Consider the following 20,562-nt stretch of genomic DNA (forward strand, 5'->3'; position numbering starts at 1 on the left):
AAAAAATCCAATGTCCATTGTTCAATTACATTTATTCCAATGAAACTAATTTTAATTATAGTTCTAAACTACTCATAATTAAATAAATTCTAATTCTAATTGCAATTTACAATTACAACTCCAAATGAAATTACAAAAACAATTCAACAATGAAGCTAAATCATGACTGAACCAAATATGAGTCAATATCCCAAATTAAAAATAAAAATGTTTAGAGTCGTAGATACATACCAATAATTCAAATTTTCCTCCCTTTTGCTAAAACATTTAATTGTTGGTCCTGTAGGTTATTAAAGATACAAAATAATTAATAGAAAATCGTGATGATCAATACATGATATCAAACAAAAAGTTTAGAATAGAAAAACAAAAGCTTAGGTAGAAAAATGCGATAATAATAATGATTTTAACATTAATTTTATTCATTCCGAAAATACAAACCAAAAAAGAATTCCATTATGAGATGTAGAATATGCCAAATACTATCTTTTAGACACAAAAATTGCAACAAGTACATGCAAGTATCCAAAAATAGTGGCTATCCGAAGTATAAAAATTACAGAAAAAGAAATTGCATATAAGTGCGGAAATAATATCTTTTTTCTTCTGAATATCTTGATTTTATTACTATACTTTTTAATATTGCTTATTCAGAAAAATATTAAATTAAATGCACTAATAAAGATACTTTCAACTACGATTGGCAAAAAAATATACTTTAACAGGTAAATTTGTGGTTTTCTTTGCTTGAGGTTGCCAAAAATATTACAATAGATGGATATGATCGGGAAAAATGCAGATATTGCTTAATATTATGTTCAAAATAAAAAGGAAATTCCAGACAATTTTAGATATTAATTAATATTATATCAAAAATAAAATCATTTTATTTTTGGGTCCGATGTCTCTATATAAAGCAATCAAACAAACCCAAAATCCATTTTCAGCCAAACACTTTTGTTTCCACATTGCTTTTTAAAATTTTATTGCTATTTTTTTTCTTTTTCCTGCGATTTAGGATTTTTTTGTGACATTTGTCATTTTGTTTTGTAGGTATCCTCGATCATGCACCTGTTGCAGTTTTCCAAAAGAAGCAATATCAAGTTATACCCCTATTAATTCTTGCAAATATTTTTGCCATATCAAACTAAACACCATGTTTTGGGCGTAAAATGTGTTTTGCTCTTGACATTGTTTATTTAGGTTGTTACTTCTTCACATGTTGCTAAATCATCAGGAAACTAAGGTTTTTTGATCAATTTTATTATCGATCGTGTATATATGATTGTTGTTTGTTTATTTTCCCTTTTTATGTTATTACAGGTAACTAAATAGATCTTGATTGATGTAAAAAGATAGAAGTAGCAGTGAAGAAGACTCATCTATTATGGTTGCAAAATTTAGTTTGCTCTTTTATAGTTATATATCTAGCATATACATTATCTCCGTGCGATAATGGCTGGTAATATATACATACATGCATATTCTTCTCGTCTATTATTTTGTTATGTTTTAATAATTTTGCAATAATAAAAATATGAAGTCATCCTCTCTTTTTTTTTTAATAATTTTGTGATAATGACAGGGTATCTCAAGAGCAACAAAAACTTGAGACACCACAGCCAAATACAAAAACAAAATGCAAGTCCACAAATTAACTCTAGACATGAGAAAAAGAATCACATTAAATGTCCACAATGTTAATCTCCTTGTGATTATCTGCAAGATTATTAAAAATTTTTTGCCCCTCTTCCTTTAAAGAGGGAACTATTCTCATTGTAGAGAGAGATTCCATCAGGCCTGCAGAATAAATCTTATAAGAATATTTATAGTTTTTAACGTACTAATTGCAATTATACTTTCAGTTGGTATTAAAAGAAAATACAAAATTTATATTGATGATTAAAAGAAAATACTTGATTTGTGGATGTCACACATGAGTCAAGAAATATTCTTTCGAGGGTTCTTTCAATCCTATATAGATAAAAATAATACAACATCATTAGGAGTAAAAATCACCAGAAAATAAAATTTGCAGAGAGGAAAAAAAAAAGACGGCTAAAGGATTCTCAACCCCACAAATTAGGAAAGCTTTTTCGTCAATTTTATCAGGAAAAATGAAACCTAGGAAGTTGCATTTTTTGTCTAAGATGGAATCTGATAGGTATAGAATTTTTGGACGTCTAGAAGATACTCAAAACTGGAAAATAAATACTCAACCAAGATATAACTATCCAAAAATAATATTTACTTACTTAGTTATGGAAATAAAATATTACATAAATTAGGTAAACTCTGATTTTTATAGTCTGAACTTGCCAAGTGTAATCCAAAGTACAAAATATGGGAAAAAGAACAGCTAGCCAAAAATAAAAAAAAAATCTCAAATATATTTAGATATTGATTAGTATTCATTTCAAAACAATATCCTTTTATTTATGGGAAGTGTCTTTATATAAATTATTAGAGCATAAGCCAAGCAGCATCTTTAATGCCGCTTCTCACTTCCTATGACGGCTTCGTTTTTTGTTTTTTTTCTTTTCCAATATGTTATTTTGTTGTTTAATCCGCCATCTGGTAATTTGCAGGTATCCTTGAAACCTTGGCGCTGCAAATGTCATTCTAATGGGATTCCTAATATATTTTCGCGCATGGTACTCTTTCTGTTTTGTGCCGGTTCTCGCTTTACTTTTTTTTGTATTTTATTTTAGGGTTTTGTCATCTTATTTTTATTCCTGAAGCAATTTTTTTTTGTCATCTGATGTTTGTTACTATTTTTTTAGCAAGTATCATTCAAAAATGTATTCGATTGCTTCTTCTTCTTCTTTTTTTTGTCCAGCTGGTGTTGCTTCTTTTTTTGTCCGCTGCTGCTATCGGGTATGTAATCTATTAGAAATATCTTGATTTATGTTGATTTTTAAGCTTTTTGGTTTTTCTCATTCCACTGTACGTTTATTTTTCTGAAATCTATTGCAAATCAATTCAAGAATTTGGCGCTGTTTTGTAGAATGCAAATAGAAGAAAACTTTGCTTCGTTGGTGGCATCGAAAGAATGATTTACAAGATGGATATACCAAAACTATTTTCCATCAACACATTCGTGAAAATACCGGGTCTATAAACCTTATTATTCTCCAAGCAGTGACCTATAGGAATGAGAATCATGAATAGAAGGTTAAAGTAATTTAGGTACTTAATTAGAGATTTTATTTTATTTTTTCTTAGGAATGAGTTTTGCTTTTATTTTTCTTTGGAATAGATTTTTTTAAATGGGATTTTTAGAGATCACAAACAATTCCAACTTTGTTATGGTTTCCCTTTTTGTAAATGTTATAGTTCTTATAGTCTTGCTCTTATGCTACCATTTTCAGAATAGAGAATAAATTATTTTACTTACAACGTTATTGTGAAGTAGTTTTTCGTGTAATAAAAGATATTATCTGTTATTTATGGACTGAATTTCCAAACAATGACGCTTCTCAGAAGTCCTCCCAGCGCATTGACCCTTAATTTATTAGTTTTGTCCAGAATATTTACAAACTGATCGTAGGGTAATCAATCTTCCCATCATCCTTTACATGGTGTAGGATAATTACCATATGAATTTAGATCTTTACTGCCGTAAATTTTAAATAGTAAATCAAGTAGTAAATTAATTTCAATAGCTACATTCTAGATTAGGGTAAAATAAACCACGTGTAAAACGATATCTTTCTTACCCTAAATAAACCATGTATATTTGGAAACCCTAGATAAACACGAAAAATATCTTTAGAATTTAACCAAAAATTTGATAAAATATGGAAACAAAATATGGAGAGAAAAAAAAGATTAAAACCGAATTATCTTATGTATATAAAAACCAAGTGTAAGCGATCTTTAGCCAAAAAAAAAAACGATAAAGCTAGAAGAGCTTCGTAATATATAAGTACGAGTATCACTACCTACACGCGGTAATCAAAAAGAACAACAAAAATGGCAGAAAACAACAAATTCACAAAAAGAAGAACAGAGAAGACTTGCGGAACAGTATGAAAATGCAAAGTAAACTTATCTCTACCTTGAAGAACTTCACATCGACAAAAAAAAAAGAGACATACAAAGACAACAAAGAAACCATAGGCAAAAGGAGTGTGAATTTTCGATTTGATACGAATGATATGGTTTTATTTAACCAACCAAAAGAAGTTTAATCCCGACCAAATAGTTTAAATTTACCTTGATTGTTATTTTCAATAAATTCTTTGTTATTTGCATAGCTAAAAAAATAATAAATTTTTATTACTATCAAGAATTTTGAATTGTGCTTTAAAATTTGTTTTTGTTTAACAATAGCTTATAATAAAGATAACTCTGATCAGAACTTATGAAATTTTGTTTATTTTACTTTCTTGCACAATTTGGTTTTGTAATATATTTCCTATTTAAAAAGAGCATTAAATATTCCATAAGCAATAAACGGACTCGTGCATCACACGGGTGAGAAACTAGTTACCTAAACATTGAAACCTGCAATGAAGATGTAACAATGTACCGAAACTCCCCTTACGAAGTTTATGGTTCTTAATTTTCAATATTACGAGGGAAACCTCTTTTTCGATTATAAGAAAAAGAATCTTTTGGCCATTATATCCATGTAAAAGTAAAAAAAATTAGACAGATGCTATATATTGTATTACATGATTTTTTTAAATCCCTGATTTTTTTTAATTGAAAGTAAGCCCGAGATATAGAAACAAAGAATATAATTATATAACTGACAGAGTACATCAAGCCAGGGAGCTCTGCGAATCGGGTGTTAACTCGGGGTTAAATCGATGAATATTTTGTAATGTTTATCAAACTTTTCACAATCAAGATCTTATAGCTTTCTTAATCTCTTCTTTATTCAAAACAACATCCATTTCTTTAAATCGTTTATGTCTTAGATTTCTCTTTTAATGATCTTAATCTGTGTTACGTTAAAATTTTCTAGTCTTCGTTGATATCCAATTTTTTGAATCTTCTTTTAAGTGGACAATCTCTATTAGTTTCATTTCTCATTTCTTTTATCTTCTCTAATGGATCTGTAAATCTTTTGCAGAATTTCCTGAACTTGCTATGAATCTAATCCGGTATTGGATATTTGTGTTCGGCTTATGCATCTTGTTTTCGATTATATTATCACATCAGGTGGTATTTACTAAAATATATCTAGTTCATTCGTCAATTTTGCAGTATATACTAATTTCAGATATGAGTATTAATCAGTATGATGTCCATTGTCATCCCCTATATCAATATGATCACATGAGCATCTCAATGAATCTACCGATTCAAAACCTAGTCAAAACTTAGAAAATTCAAAATAACTACTTTCCGCCTAAACCAATCCGTGATTTTAGGAGTTACCCTTATCATTCTAAACTCATGCAATTTACAGCTAATAGAAAATTTCCTAGTCAAAATCTAGATTTTTCTGACCCTTTCTTAAGGAAACAAAATATTCTGAGGATAAAACCTTTATTATCATATCGTAATATAAAAGATAGTTCTCCATACTCTATTCTACATCTCAAAGAAAAAACAAACCCTAAACTCAATTACCTGTCTTCTAAAACAATGGAGCAAGCCCCTAATGCCAATGTTGGTGACATCACTGAAGGAATGAGGGTGACTAATATCAGAAGAGACAGATCTGCTATTGGTTCTGCTAGAAACTTAAATCAGGCCGTTGAATTTGGTCTAACAGCTTGATTGGTAAACTTAAGACTAGAGAAGATGATATTGAAGTCTCAGCAATCAAGGAAGAATTGAATCTGCTTTGGGAAAATTACAGGAAGAGAGAAACAAGGGTTGTAGGCAAGTATCTGTTTGTCTTCAAGTTTAATTCTTAGAGAGATATGAGGCATGTGCTTAAAAAATCACCTTGGAATGTTCAAAGAAGCTTACTGGCTTTACAAGAATACACCACTGATAAGGCTTATAAAGATTATGTATTCACTAAACAAGAATGTTACGTGCAATTCAAAGGACTACTATTAGAGCATCATCATGAAGTTGTTGTTAATGAAACAATTGAAAATTTGGGAAGGAAGATATCGACCAACCCAAAAAATTGCAGGCTAAGAACTGGAAACATGATTATTGCACGCATTGAGATGGAGCTGAAAAAACCATTGAAGAGAGGAGAATGGTGGAACACAAATGCTGGGGCACCAGTTTGGATAAGGTATCACTGGGTTAAACAACCCCATAATCGGGACGACCGAAGGGAGTCCCTTCTATACTGTCAATATGGGGGCTAAAAATGCATCGCTTGCAGCGTTTTTTTTTTTCATTTTTAATCAATCCAATTGAATGGGTATTGGTCGTTTTTCTTGAAATTGAATCAACAATCGGAGAGTTATCGTCCCCGACTATGGTTAGGAGCAATGAAAACGGTTGGAAGTCGACCCGATTGACGGCTAATTAGGCATGAAAATGGTCAAAAAACCGTCACCTAAACTTTTAATTTTAATCTTGATCGTTGGTTGCCAACAAAATTCAGCCGTCGGATTTAAAACTGTTACTGAAATGTTACAAAATATGTTACAATATAAGTGTTAGACAAATATAACGCTTATAAATGTTATAAAATCACTGTTACACATTTTGTTGCAAAATCTGTAACAAATTGCGTCACAAAAACAGGCTCCCTGACTTTGGTCGTCCCTGCACTACTGTAGCAGTCATCTAGTTTATGCGACAATTGTTATATTGTAGATCATGATGATGCGATACGTGAAGAGGTTGGAGAAATCTTGCGCGAAAGAGGAATGTCATAGAGAGAATATGAAGCACACCGCATCACTAAAACTCAAGGGAAGAAGGACAATGTTGTGAATGATGGAGAAAACCAGGATAATGACTATGTTCAAGTTGGCCAGAATGAAGAGGAGTTAACTGAAGCTGAAGATGCCAGAACTACTAAGAGAGCTAGGAATTAACCTACTCAAACAAATGGTTCAAATCCTTCCATTCAAGGACCCATCTTGGCTGCTCATGATGGGGATCATAATGACAATATGACTAGAAAGGCTCATACTGACTTTATGAATGGAGTAGAAATGATTGAAAAAAATAATAATGTTGCGAACACAGATGCAGATGCCATGCACAACCTGGGAAGCCATGCAATAACGGTAAAAATCTTTTCACACAAAATTTTTTATCTTTCTTGCCCTCTCTTTTTGTTCATTGATACTGTTTTTTTTGATAGTGCTACTTATTCACCTGTTGTTTTTCAGTTTAATTCCTATGATTTGCATAGAATTAAGAGTTGTTATTTTGAATTTTATCATATACAAAAAAATTAGTGAAAATAGACTATCAGTTACCATGAGAGTTCTATCATGGAACTGTCAAGGATTTCTTAAAAAAGTCACTAGAAACCATTTGCATGACCTGATTTATAGATACAATCCTGATGTTATCTTCATTAGTGAAGCTAAAATAGGACTAAAAAAGATGACTAGGTTGGTTAAACCTTATAAATATCCAAATCAAAAACTTATCTCATCTGTAGGAAGAGCAGGAGGTCTTATCTTGTTATGGAAAGATGGCTTTCATTTTAAAGTTGTAAATGCAAATTCTTCGATATTTAATTTTCTAGTCACAGATGATCCCACAAAGCCAGAGTGGCTCTTAACATGCATATATGGTTCCCCTTATCCACATAACAAGGAGAAGCAGTGGACGTACATTAGAGACTTAAGACATCAAGTAAATTAACCTTGGATTGTGATGGGAGATTTAAATTTGGTCTTCGAGAATGATAATAGAGCAGTTCTTCACAATACTTCTTCTTCAGATACTTCTTTTACTTCTTCAACCAGAGATTCTCCTCATGTCAATATGATATTTGAAGCTGGTCTGGAAGATATGGGTTACATTGGTAGATCATTCACTTGGTCTAGTAACATTCATGGAAGTGGAATTCGTCGTTCAAGATTGGATAGGGCTTTATCAAATGAAGAATGGGTCCTCTCCTTTCCAGATGCCAAACGTATGCATATGCCGCAGTTGGGTTCTGATCATTGCCCAATAATGCTAGATACTTATTATTCAGATGGAGATAGGAAAATAAATTGGAAATATTTCTAGTGTTATGAGAGAGATGCTTCTTTGAAAACTGAAATTTGTTGCTGCTTGGGATCATTCAGTTGCAGGTTCTCATTCTTTTCAGTTCTCTAAGAAGTTGATTATTGCAAGGCAGTATATTTCTAAGTGGAACAAGGAGAAATTTGGAAATATTCACAGCAATATACATCTATTGCATCAACAATTAGAACATATACACCAAAATAACCAGAATACTTCTAATACTGATCAAATTCTTGAAGTTGAACAACAGACAAAACGCTGGCAGCAAGTTCAAAATGAATTCTGGGGATAAAAGTCAAGAGATTAATATTACATGGAGATGGATAGAAATACTAATTCCAGTAAAAGAAGATCAAGAAACCATATTGCTGCTCCAAAGGATAATGCTGGAAATTGGTGTACAACAAGATTGGAGCTGGAAAATTTACTTGTTACACATTATAACAACATTCACACTACTTCAAATCCAGAAAGAAATGAAGACATCTTAAATTGCATAACACAAGCAATCACAGATGTAGATAACCAAATGTTAATAAGTGTTCCAAGTGCAGAATAGATTCTACAAGCATTGAAGAACATGAAACCTTGGAAAGCTCCAGGACCAGATGGTTTTCCACCTGGATTTTTTCAAAATCATTGGGATATAGTTGGCCAAAGTATGATTGATAATATTCAACAATTTTTTCAGTCTGGTTTTCTTCTTAAGAAACTAAATGAGACTAATATTTCATTGATTCCTAAGATTAAAAACAAAAAGTCTCCTTCTGATTTAAGACCAATTGCCCTGTGCAATGCTTCTTATAAAGTTATATAAAAAATTCTTGTTACAAGAACGAAGAATATTATGAGTAAAATCATCTCCCCTTTGCAGGAAGCATATGTACCAGGTAGACAGATCTCTGACAACATCCAGTTAGCTCAAGAGATTGTTCACACCATGCAAAGGCAAAAACAAGAAAAGCATACTCTTGCTCTCAAGTTGGACATGTCAAAGGCATTTGATAGGGTGGAATGGCCTTTCTTAATGGATATCATGCACAAAATAGGCTTCTGTGAATATTTTTGCAAACTGATTATGCAGTGTATTGGTATTACTAAGATCTCTATACTGCTAAATGGTGCACCTTGTAATTCATACATTCCTACAAGGGGAATCAGGCAGGGAGATCCATTCTCACCATACCTCTTCATCATTCTTATGGAGGCTTTTTCAAGACAACTTTTATATGCTGAGCAAAACGGCAGTATAGAAGGGATAAAAATTGCTCCAAGGGATCCTTCCATATCTCACTTATTCTTTGCAGATGACTGCCTACTCTTCACTACAGCTGATCTATACAATGTGAATAATTTGCTTCAAATAATTGATAGTTTTGGTAATGCTTCTGGACAACTTTTGAATTTTAACAAGTCAAGTGTGTACTTCAGTGCAAAGTTCCTCAAAGATTTTGCAGACTATTATCCAGAAGACTGAAAGTTCAGAGAATGAATCCAAATGAAAAGTATCTTGGAATTCCTCTAATTATAAAGAAGAAAAAAAAAGAATGTTTCTCTTACTTAGTTGACAAAGTTAAAGGAAGATTATCAACATGGAATTGCAAGATAATGACACACTGTAGCAAGTATTTAATGATCAGAATTGTGACAAATACTATACCTGTTTATTCTATGAGTTGTTTACAAATCCCAGTTGAAATTATTAAGCAAATGGAAGCTTTACAAAGAGATTTCTGGTGGGGTTTTGATTAGAAAAGAGGTACTTGTACTACTTCATGGAAAACATTAGGCAGACATAAGGATGTTGGAGGTCAGGGTTTTAGAGATTTAAGGATTCTAAATCAAGCTCGTCTTGTCAGAGCTGCCTGGAGATTGTGTAAAAATTCTGAAGAGCCTTGGGCAAAGGCAATACAAGCAAAATACTTCCCAGCTACTAGCCTTTTACATGCTAGTATTAAAACTGATTATTCTTGGTCATGGAGAGGGATACAACATACTATTTCCTTCTTAAAAGCTAACAGTTGCTGGAGGGTAGGAAGAGGTAATAAGATCAAAATTTGGCTGGATATTTGGATAATTGGAATGGACAACCCTCCAAGTCTTAGGGCAGAGATAACTGACACTGAAGACTACATATGGGTTATGAAACTTATACAACCAAATGGGAAAGCATGGAATTTGCAGCTTCTACAACATATTTTTGATCAGCAAACAATGGATATGATAACAAAAATGAGAATTTCTCCTTCCGTGGAGGATAAACTAATGTGGAAGCTCACAAGGCATGGGGGTTTTACATTAAAAACATCTTACAAGAAGATTTATGAGCACAATCTGGTTGATGTCCAGGTTTCAACTGAGATTCAGGGTACTTCTGTAAAATGGAAGGAATTATGGGAAGCACATACTTGGCCTAGAGTAAAGCATTTCTTTTGGAAATGTTTGTCAGACATTCTTACTACAAGAGAAAGTTTAGCAAGGAATTGTAGATACATTAACCAGCAATGTCCTATGTGCAACCAGTTTGATGAAAGTTCCTTACATATTTTATTCTTATGCCCTTATGCAAGAGCTGTATGGATGGAAATTTCAGGTGGTAGTGCCTTCTTACAAAGATCACATAACTCTGTCATTGAAATCTTTCAAAGCTGGCTTTTACAAGATAAGCAGAATGGCACTGAAGATAATTTGATTAATCTTGCTATGGTTGTTGCTTGGAGCATATGGAATGACAAATGTGAAACTGTTTTTCAAAACAAAAAACAAGATCCAAGAGTTACAACAAGAAAAGCAGTTTTCTTTGCTAATTATATTGGCAGTCTTTACAGGAACACAAGTCAAAATCAGCAGATATCTCACAGACGTTTGCAGTCCAATGAAAGTTGGAAACCACCACAAATGCCTTTCTTAACTATAAATTGTGATGGCTCTTTTGACCCCAACACATGACTATCTGGTACTGCTTGTATTTTGCGTGATTGTGCAGGCACTTGGAGGGGAAGCGCATCAAATTGCTATGCAGGAATAAAGGATGCAGAACAAGCTGAATGACTGGCTTTTCTTGATGCTGTCAGATGGAGTGAAACGTTGCAGCTTACAGAAGTGATATTTGAAACTGATTTAAAGAATATTGCGGATTATATTAATAAGGAGTCACCAGTCATAGCATGGGAGAATGAGGACATTTTGCTTGAAGCTTTACTTGTTTTAAAGTTAGTTCATTGTTGGGAATGCAAGTACATTCCAAGGAAATGTAGTAAAGCAACTGATAAGCTAGCTAAATTTAGGAGGAAGTTCAGAGTTAGTAAAATGTGTTAAGATGTTCCTCCTAAGGTTACAGAGGATCAACTTCTGTTAGACAGTTTACATCTTATAGCCTAATAAAATCTCAATTGTTTGCAGCAAAAAAAAAAAAAAAAAAAAATACATCAAGCAGGGCTTACCCTAAGCCAGGACCACAATGAAAAGTTCAATACAGGTAGTCCGTATAAAATTTGCGATAGGTAGAAAATTGGGAAAATTCTTTTGACAGTAATTTTTGTTCAATCCCTTCCTAAATTCAAAACCAAGTTCCGCCGTGGAGAATGACTCTGGCCTATAGTTTTGGCTACGGTGTTTCCCTTTTACACAATGAGTTGCAAATTCCGAGATATCAACGACACTTGTTGGGAGGAGAACGAAAAACACAAAGACTCAAGGAATGTTTTCATGAAAATGTCTTCTAGATGGTGTTACTACTTACTATTTTAGTCAATAAAGTTGTAGTTTTAGAGGTAATTTACTTTACCACATGAATAATCGCTATTACCCAAATATAAGTGACACATGATGGTGGGTGTCAGTAAGTGGGGTATTGTCTTGGTTTCCCATCCCACCGCCGCATATGGGGCCGTTAAAGCTAAGCAATAGCATAGTCCACAATTGTATACTACTAATAATATAAGAACCCCATCCGTGAGTGCATAATCTGTCTGACCATGCACCTGACCTGATCATGCGCGATCTGAATTTCAGACCTTCACTACAAACTGTCGCCATCCTGTATGTCTCCTTCACATGTGCTCATGAGATTTCATTCACGGACTTGTTGAACCAGAAACTGGTCGACCAGCATTTTGATTCTTATCGAACATTCTTTCACAAGCCTAACAACCAAGGGCATCTCATATTGCCATATCTACCTCAATGCAGTCAAAAAGTCTATAAACACGTACGTTTGACATTTCATACCAAACTGGCAATTCCTTTTGATGACACATCAAAATTGGTCGACATCATCCCTACTACCATCCATAATAAGTACTTGACCTAATTTGAATCTTTGAATTCAAGATTTTTATTCTCACCAAACCAGAAGCCATCTAACAACAACATTTGCAAGACAGTAACTTTTTTCAACTCTCTTTTTACAAACAAAACAAGAAAAACAAATTTATTTAGTTTCCAAATCTACTCACTTTCCTTCCTTCATTCTCCACCTCACTTCCCCTACCTTATAACAACACCCTTCTAACTCATCTTCTTCATCACACCTTCATGTGATCATTCATGGCGGCAAACATCACCATTTTCATCCTCTTCTGTTTCCTCTTCTCAGTTCGTGGGGATCATCTTCAAAAACAATCACATCACAAACAGACCCACATTTCAAAACCGAATAACATTACAACTACAACAGCAACAACAATCACAACAACAGATATAATCAGCCAAGTTTGTAATGCAACAAGGTTCCCGGATACGTGCAAAACAGCTTTAACCAAAGCAGGTAACCTCTCATCATCATCACCCGTTGATATAATCAAAACCTCATTTTCAATCTCCGCACATAAACTCAGAAAATCCAAAAAACTAGTCAAAACCATCTTAGATGCATCTTCCGGCAACCAGAACCGGTCTGTTGCCGCACAAAACTGTTTAAAGGTGCTTCAGTTCTCGGAATACCGCTTTTCATTAGCGGCCAATACACTGCCACGTGGAAAACTGAAAGATGCACGTGCATGGACGAGCGCTGCTCTTTTGTACCAGGTCGATTGCTGGTCGGCCCTCTCGAAAGTCAACGACAGTCCAATGGTCAACGATACGGTTAGCTTCATGAACTGGCTGACTGAGTTGACTAGTAATGTTCTTAGCATGTTAGTTGGTTATGACCGTTTTGGTAATGAAACCGGTTCATGGAAACCACCAATGACAGAGAGAAACGGAGTATGGGAAATGAATAGCGGTGGTGGTATCGGTGGCGTGAGTACTAAAAGAGGTTTTCCGGTGAATTTACCGGCAAACGCAACCGTATGTAAAGAAAAGAACTCAGGGTGCTATACAAGCATACAGGACGCAGTTTTCGCGGCACCGGATTATGCCGAAGGAGTCGGAAGATTTGTGATCAAGATTAAAGAAGGAGTTTATAGTGAAACTGTTAGAATTCCATTGAAGAAGAGAAATGTAGTATTTCTAGGAGATGGTACGGGCAAAACTGTGATAACTGGTTCTTTGAATGTTGGCCAGCCGGGGGTCTCCACATATAACACCGCCACCGTCGGTAAGTCAGTTCTTTTTTTCCTCTTTACAAAATTTTGTTTCGAACTGTAATTTTTTTTTTAATAAGATCACAAACTCTGGTACAACTGGACAACAACAAGCAGAAAAATTCATATTATCCAGACAGATGTAGATCCCTTGAATCTATACCCACTGTTCTGTACTGTGATTTGTATGCAGCACCGACGAGTAATAACTGCAATGAGTCAATGACATTTAACCTGGTCGGTGGGGTGCGAAAGCATTCAAAGTTGCTTTATTAGTTTTCACCCCATGTTATTGTCAGTCACTTCACTCATTTAGAATTACAAGAAAGGTCCAAACAAAATCTTGATGACAAGAATCTAAAGATAAAGAACAAAGATTTTCTAGGTAGATAGTTAGATTCTACTGACCGTTCAAAGCATTCATTGTTCAACAGGAGTCCTAGGTGATGGATTTATGGCTCGCGACATAACATTTGAGAACACAGCCGGACCTGATGCACACCAAGCTGTTGCATTCCGATCAGACAGTGACCAATCTATTATTGAAAACTGCGAGTTCCTCGGTCACCAGGATACACTGTATGCTCGAGCGTTGCGTCAATTATACAACTCGTGTCGTATTGAAGGAACTGTGGATTTCATTTTTGGCAACTCAGCTGCAGTTTTTCAGAACTCGGTTATTTTAATCCGGCCGCGGCAGCTCTCACCTGAACATGGTGAGACGAATGCAGTAACAGCTCATGGGCGGACGGATCCTGGTCAGTCAACTGGATTTGTTTTTCAGAATTGTTTGATTAATGGTACAGATGAGTACATGAAATTGTACTATGAGAATCCTAAAGTTCATCGGAATTATTTGGGTAGACCGTGGAAGGAGTACTCGAGAACTGTCTTCATTGACTGTCACTTGGAATCTCTAATTGCCCCTGAAGGATGGATGCCATGGGACGGTGATTACGCATTATCTACGTTATATTACGGGGAGTCGGACAATTCAGGTCCTGGGGCAAATTCTTCCCTGAGGGTTCCTTGGAGTAGTCAAATTCCTTCGGAGTATGTCAGCACTTATTCCTTAGGAAATTTCATTCAATCAGGCGAGTGGATGTCCTTGTCTTTTTGAGAAGTAGAACGTACCAGTATATGTTTTTTCTTACAATCCAATCGCCTAGTTGTAAATCAACCATGACATTCGAACATTCTCTTGTGAGATCAAAACAAAATGAGCCATCTTTTGTGTGTCTCAGTAGCCGAATTTAACGATAAATTGCATAAACAAATGTTAGAGAATGAGTTCAAGTGTGTGACTTGGAGCATGTGTAGGGTGGGTGTGGTGTAACCGACATGTGGTGGTTATTTCAGGTGTAGTTAGGCCTATTCCCGTGCACATGCCAAAAAATGGTGTTTGGCATACCAGATGGCATGGCAAACCATTTGCGTCATTATGGGAAAACCAATAAGCGACTGACTTTCTAGCGAGCGATATTCACAATATCACTGGCGGTAAGGACTTTAACGGTGACGATATTGTCAACATCTCTCGCTTTAATAAATAACGCTGGCGGTACTATGATTATCGCCCAGTAGTTATTCTGCAACGGCTATTTCCCCCCTATGGTTTCTAGATATATGTCCTTTTACCTCTCTAGATAACTTACACCTACTTCTACAGATATTTCACCTATATTCTCAATTATAAATTTCATTAATCATCTCAATGTCGAGATCGAATGAAGAAAGGGATATTATTATGGATCGGTTTAGGTTACAGCAAGAAAGATATCGTATGAGGTTGCAAGAAATTGACGAAGAGGAAGCTGAAGATAATAAACTAATCGAAATTTTGATGCTTGTACACACGGGCCAAATACCAAGAGTTCCAGAGCCCAAAGAAGTATTATCAAGAAGATATATGTACCAAGGGACGGATTTTACCATCAGAAGCTCATGCACGGTTATTTTCTTCCCAATTTTGTGTACTCTGATCGAGATTTTCAAGGTCGATTCTGCATGCCTCGTCATCTGGTGAAAAAGATTATTGAAGAGCTTTGTCGAGTAGAACCTCAATTCAATTATCAGTTTGATGCACTGAATATTAGAGGTCATAGTCCTGAACAAAAAGTTACTTCAGCTTTAAGGATTCTAGGTTATGGCATTCCAGCGGATGCGAACGATGAGTACCTTCGTATGGGTAAAACAACTTCTTACACTTACCTTTCATTGTTCCGTGAAGTAATGATTAATCATTTTGGTCCAACATATTTACAAAAACCAACCGACGAACATGTTAGACAAATATTGAAGGAGAATGAGGACAGGGGATTCCCAGGAATGCTAGGTAGCCTCGATTGTATGCATTGGGTATGGCATGGATGCCCTGTATATTGGGTCGGTCATTATAAGGGTCATTATGCAAAACCAACAGTTATCCTTGAAGCTGCTGCTTCTTATGATTGTTGGATATGGCACGATATTTTTGGTCTTCCGGGTTCACAAATTGATATTAATGTTTTGCACAAGTCGCCTATGTTTGAAGATTTGAAGTATGGAATTTCTTCATCTGCCCGTTTCATGATCAACGACCATCAGTACACTCATGGCTATTATCTTGCCGATGGTATCTACCTAAAATGGTCCACCTTGGTTCAATGCTACCGTCAGCCTCCTGCTGGTCCATTGGTCCTTTCATACCGACAGTTTAACGATGCCCAAATGGCGTTGAGGAAGGATGTGGAACGCGCTTTTGGAATTTTGAAGAGGAAGTTCGCTATCATTTATGGCCCATATCATGGGTTGAGTGCTCGTGAAATGCACAAGACTATGCTCGCTTGCATAATTCTTCATTACATGGTAATTCAGGAAACCCGTTGTGATTCGGATTGGATTAACTATGAAGATGAAGATTTGAGGCCAGAGATTCGACCAGAAAGAGGCCTCCTTGCAAGGAATTACGGTCAAATGACTAACTACATTCAGAACCGTAATTTGTATGACCAATTAAGAGATGATATGAGATAGAATCTTTGGGGACGAGCATGGAAGATAATGATTTTATGTATTTTTTTTAATGTTTTAGCTTAAGTTTAAGTTATGTTATTTATTTTTGTTAAGTAACATCAATATCATTATGTATTGTTATTTTTCTAATTAATAAACTTCGACATTTCATTTCAAACTAATATTAATTGGAATGCATAACAACATATCAAATTAAAATTTAAACTAAAACATTAAAACTTAAACTGCTACATTAAACTAGTAGATTGATCATTTAGAGGATCTATGACATCAAACTCATCATCAGTTTCATCGTCATCATCATCGTCGGGTTGGTTGTTAGTAAATCCAGCTTGTTTTTCAATCTGTGCTTGAATCCTGTCAAATTCGATTTTCCATACACGTTTTTGTTGGGCGTTCATAATTGAGGTGTTAGCTTGAAGAATGTTATGCTTGTCATAGTCAAACCCAAATTTTTCTTGAAAAAGACGACTTTTCTTACTCTCCAGGTTTTGAAATTTCCTTTCAATTGATCTTTGCTTCTCGACGGTCTTTTGATGTTCCAAAAACTCCGCCATGTTAAATCCTACGGAACTCCATCCTTCTTAGGCTAATTTTCTAGCCAGTTTTGCATTGTTCCTCCCTGGAAGTTTTCCCTTATTATTACCATCAACATAATTATTGAAAACTACGTTGGAATTTGAGCTTGTAGGGGTATCTGGTGAAGAATTTGGTGGACCATGTGAAAATGGTGAAGAATTTGGTGTTGAGGGAGAAGAATTATATGGTGACCTTTCGGGTACTACTTGATTATTTGCTAAGTAATCTGGATTATATTTGTTCAAACCCCTTAAAATATGATAACAACTTTCGAAAGCGAACTGTTTACCATGTTTTCGTTGCCAATCTGTACGAACCTCTCTTTCAAAATCAACATCAGTCTGACCACTGTCCTTGCCTTTTCTCTTGGCTTGCATTATTAATGCAACATAAGCGGCCACTTCCCGGTTGATTACAATGAAGTGTTCTGACAATCCTTTTGCATCACGACCATTGATGTTCATGGTTTAATCTTCATATTTCTTAAATATGTTATCCCACATGGTGTTACCATGATGTTGTGTACCATCGATACAATCTTGGGTAAAAAAACATAATTACGACAAATACACTCATCTTCTATCATGTTGTATTTTGCACCACGGACTCGGTTCCTCTTACCTTTGCCTTGAGTTTGTGCTTGTGAATCCATTTTACAAGAAAATATATAATTGTAGAGGAGGTGTGATAGTTTTACATTTGAAAAAGATTGAGAGATTAAGAAATTCTAGAGAGACTTAGAAATTCTGGTGTGAGTTGATATGAGTTTGAAATTAGGTATTTATAGAGGGGGGAAATTGTAGCCATAAGATATGGGACTGATAAGCGTTGATCTTACTTTCGAGTGATAGCTTGACTAACGCTGGTGATTTAAAGACCATCGAGCGATGTGTTGACCATCGAGCGACCGAGACTCTATCACTCGCTGGAAACTCTGTCGTGTATGCCTATATGCCAGGAATAACATATTGGCATATGAGTTTGGAAGTTTGGCATACCCATAGTGGTGTATATATGCCAAATATCATTTTTGGCATGTGCATAGGAATAGGCCTTAACCAGCTACATCTGTTACCAGTTGGTTGGTCAATGTGTTGACCAATCATCTTCTTTAAATACTTCTTTATCTTCATCAGTGTCTGTAATGAAAATATCTGAAATTCAATCAATGAAATTATCTGAGAGAATTGTCTAGCAACATTCATCTCTTTACATGGTATCAGATATCTTTTTCAAACTCTAAATCATCATCATCTGCATCTTCATCTTACAGTTCAACAATGGCTGACAAGAACAAACACATATCCCTTATATTTAAACCACATTTAAAATTAATAACATCAACTAATTACACACTATGGAAATCTCAGATTGTACCTCTTTACGTAGTTACGATCTTTTTCGATTTGTTGATGGATCTTTTCAATGTCCTGTCAAATATTTTCGTAAAACATCTCCTGCTGGTGAAGCGGTACTTGTAGCTCTATTATTTGTAGATCTTGAGCCTGAAAATGATTTCATTCGTAATCCTGACTACAATTACTGGGTAAATCAAGATCAAGCCATTCTGTCTTGGTTGTTTAGTGCTTGTACAGAAGAATTACATTCACAGGTAATTGATTACACTTTTTCTCATGAAATTTGGAATCATTTAGAACACAATTTCAATTAATCTACCAAGTCTAGATTGATGCAACTAAAAACTGATCTAGTTCATCTGAAGAAAAGTAGTGATTCTATGCTTGTTTATTTCAACAAAGCACGTTCAATTTCCAATCAATTATCACAAATTGGCAGAGCAATCTCTGATGAGGATATATTTTTTCACATTCTACAAGGTTTATCACCTGAATTCAATTCTTTCAAAACCTCTATAACTACTCAACAATTGAAAGATGAAAATATCATTACTTCCTCTGAGTTACTTGGATTATTACTTTCTGAAGAGGTGCGTGTGAATTCAGAGTCCAAAGTTGATCTTACAACCGCATCTGCAAATGTATCCACTCAAACAATCCCCTTATTAGTCTTCTTATTCAGCACACACATCCACCTACTGCTTATTATCAAGACTACTAAAATTCTTCTTATTATCAACCTCCTAACTCAAATTCATGCAATAATTCTTATAGAGGTTCCTTCATTCGATCCAATGGATATCGTGGTAATAGATCTGGTGGAAACTTTAGAGGAGGTTTTCATGGTGGAAGATTTGACAATGGAGGTAGAAATCAAAGATTTGATTCTGGTGGAAGACATAATAAATTTTTCCAACCTAATTCATCTGGAAGATACAACAACAACTTTCCTCCTCCATGTCAACTTTGTAAGAAGATTGGTCACTTGGCACCAATATGCAAATATAGATATCATGATAATCCAATGGTTCAAGCTTACAGAACCAGTTATGAGTATTATGGAGATGATTTAGAGGAGTTCTGGTGTATAGAGCCTAAAGCTTATGCAGTTTACAATGATCACAGTGCATCCACCAGCTTTTCATGGGTACCTGACTCAGGAGATACTCATCATATTACATATGATCTTTCCAATATGAACATTCACTTTAAATATCAAGGGGATGATTAAGTTAAAGTTATAAGTGGTTCAGGTTTCCACATTACTCATGTTGGTTCTTCTACTTTTCAGAATTACAATGTCACCTTTACACTTTCAAATGTGCTTCATGTGTTATCTATTACTAGAAATCTTATTTATGTGCATCAATTTACCAGGGAAAATAACTGATTCTTTGAATTTCATCATGATATCTTCTATGTGAAGTATGTAGTTATTCACAAGGTACTTCTCAGTGGTCCCGTTAAAGATGGCTCATATCATTTGGAGTTCACATATGGTCAACTAAAATAGGCATTACTTTCTACTTCAACAAGTTGGCACAATAAGTTAGGTCATACTGCTTACAAGACATTGAAGCATGTTATTTCTACAATGGATGCAGTCATAGATAAGAATCCATCCTTTCAAGAATGTTATGCTTGTCAAACAGCTAAAAGTAATGCTTTACCTTATTCCTCTAGTACTAATAATGTGTATGGTCCATTAGACTTAATTCACACTTACGTATGGGTTTCTACCATTTTCACAATCAATGGATATAAGTACTATGTTTCCTTATTGATTCTTATAGCTGATTTAATTGAATTTATCCTTTAGCCTACAAATCAAAGGTTTTTAATACCTTCATTAAGTTCAAATCACATGTTGAAAAATTGTTAAGTAGAAAGATCAAATTCATTCAATCTGACCGGGGAGGTGAATATAGAAATGTCTCTACATTCTTGGACAACCGTGGAAT

The 20,562-nt window shown here is 34.7% G+C and overlaps 2 protein-coding genes across 3 annotated transcripts; both read left to right on the plus strand.

Moving 5' to 3' along the window:
* Nucleotides 1-8,971: 8,971 nt before the first annotated feature.
* On the plus strand, nucleotides 8,972-11,175 carry LOC113291087. Its single transcript, XM_026540660.1, has 3 exons — nucleotides 8,972-9,542; nucleotides 9,914-11,005; nucleotides 11,111-11,175. The coding sequence occupies exons 1-3, from the start codon at nucleotides 8,972-8,974 to the stop codon at nucleotides 11,173-11,175; spliced, it is 1,728 nt and encodes a 575-aa protein (XP_026396445.1).
* Nucleotides 11,176-12,577: 1,402 nt separating this feature from the next.
* Nucleotides 12,578-14,936, plus strand: LOC113288418 (probable pectinesterase/pectinesterase inhibitor 51). Of its 2 annotated transcripts, XM_026537446.1 has the most exons (3): nucleotides 12,578-13,663; nucleotides 14,084-14,407; nucleotides 14,514-14,936. In XM_026537446.1, the coding sequence occupies exons 1-3, from the start codon at nucleotides 12,673-12,675 to the stop codon at nucleotides 14,567-14,569; spliced, it is 1,371 nt and encodes a 456-aa protein (XP_026393231.1). In that variant the 5' UTR covers nucleotides 12,578-12,672; the 3' UTR covers nucleotides 14,570-14,936. The 2 variants fall into 2 exon arrangements, with proteins under 2 accessions (XP_026393231.1, XP_026393230.1); XM_026537445.1 differs by having other exon boundaries at nucleotides 14,084-14,936.
* Nucleotides 14,937-20,562: the final 5,626 nt, after the last annotated feature.

The sequence above is a fragment of the Papaver somniferum genome, chromosome 6 (assembly GCF_003573695.1).
Source record: "Papaver somniferum cultivar HN1 chromosome 6, ASM357369v1, whole genome shotgun sequence".
In the NCBI taxonomy this organism is placed as follows: domain Eukaryota; kingdom Viridiplantae; phylum Streptophyta; class Magnoliopsida; order Ranunculales; family Papaveraceae; genus Papaver; species Papaver somniferum.

Coding starts and splice junctions, on each gene's coding strand:
- LOC113288418 (XM_026537445.1), top strand. CDS start 12,673: ATGGCGGCAAACATCACCATTTTCATCCTCTTCTGTTTCCTCTTCTCA. Junction 13,664..14,083: donor ATATAACACCGCCACCGTCG/GTAAGTCAGTTC, acceptor ATTGTTCAACAG/GAGTCCTAGGTGATGGATTT.
- LOC113291087 (XM_026540660.1), top strand. CDS start 8,972: ATGAGTAAAATCATCTCCCCTTTGCAGGAAGCATATGTACCAGGTAGA. Junction 9,543..9,913: donor TTTGAATTTTAACAAGTCAA/GTGTGTACTTCA, acceptor GGAAAACATTAG/GCAGACATAAGGATGTTGGA. Junction 11,006..11,110: donor ACGTTTGCAGTCCAATGAAA/GTTGGAAACCAC, acceptor GTGATTGTGCAG/GCACTTGGAGGGGAAGCGCA.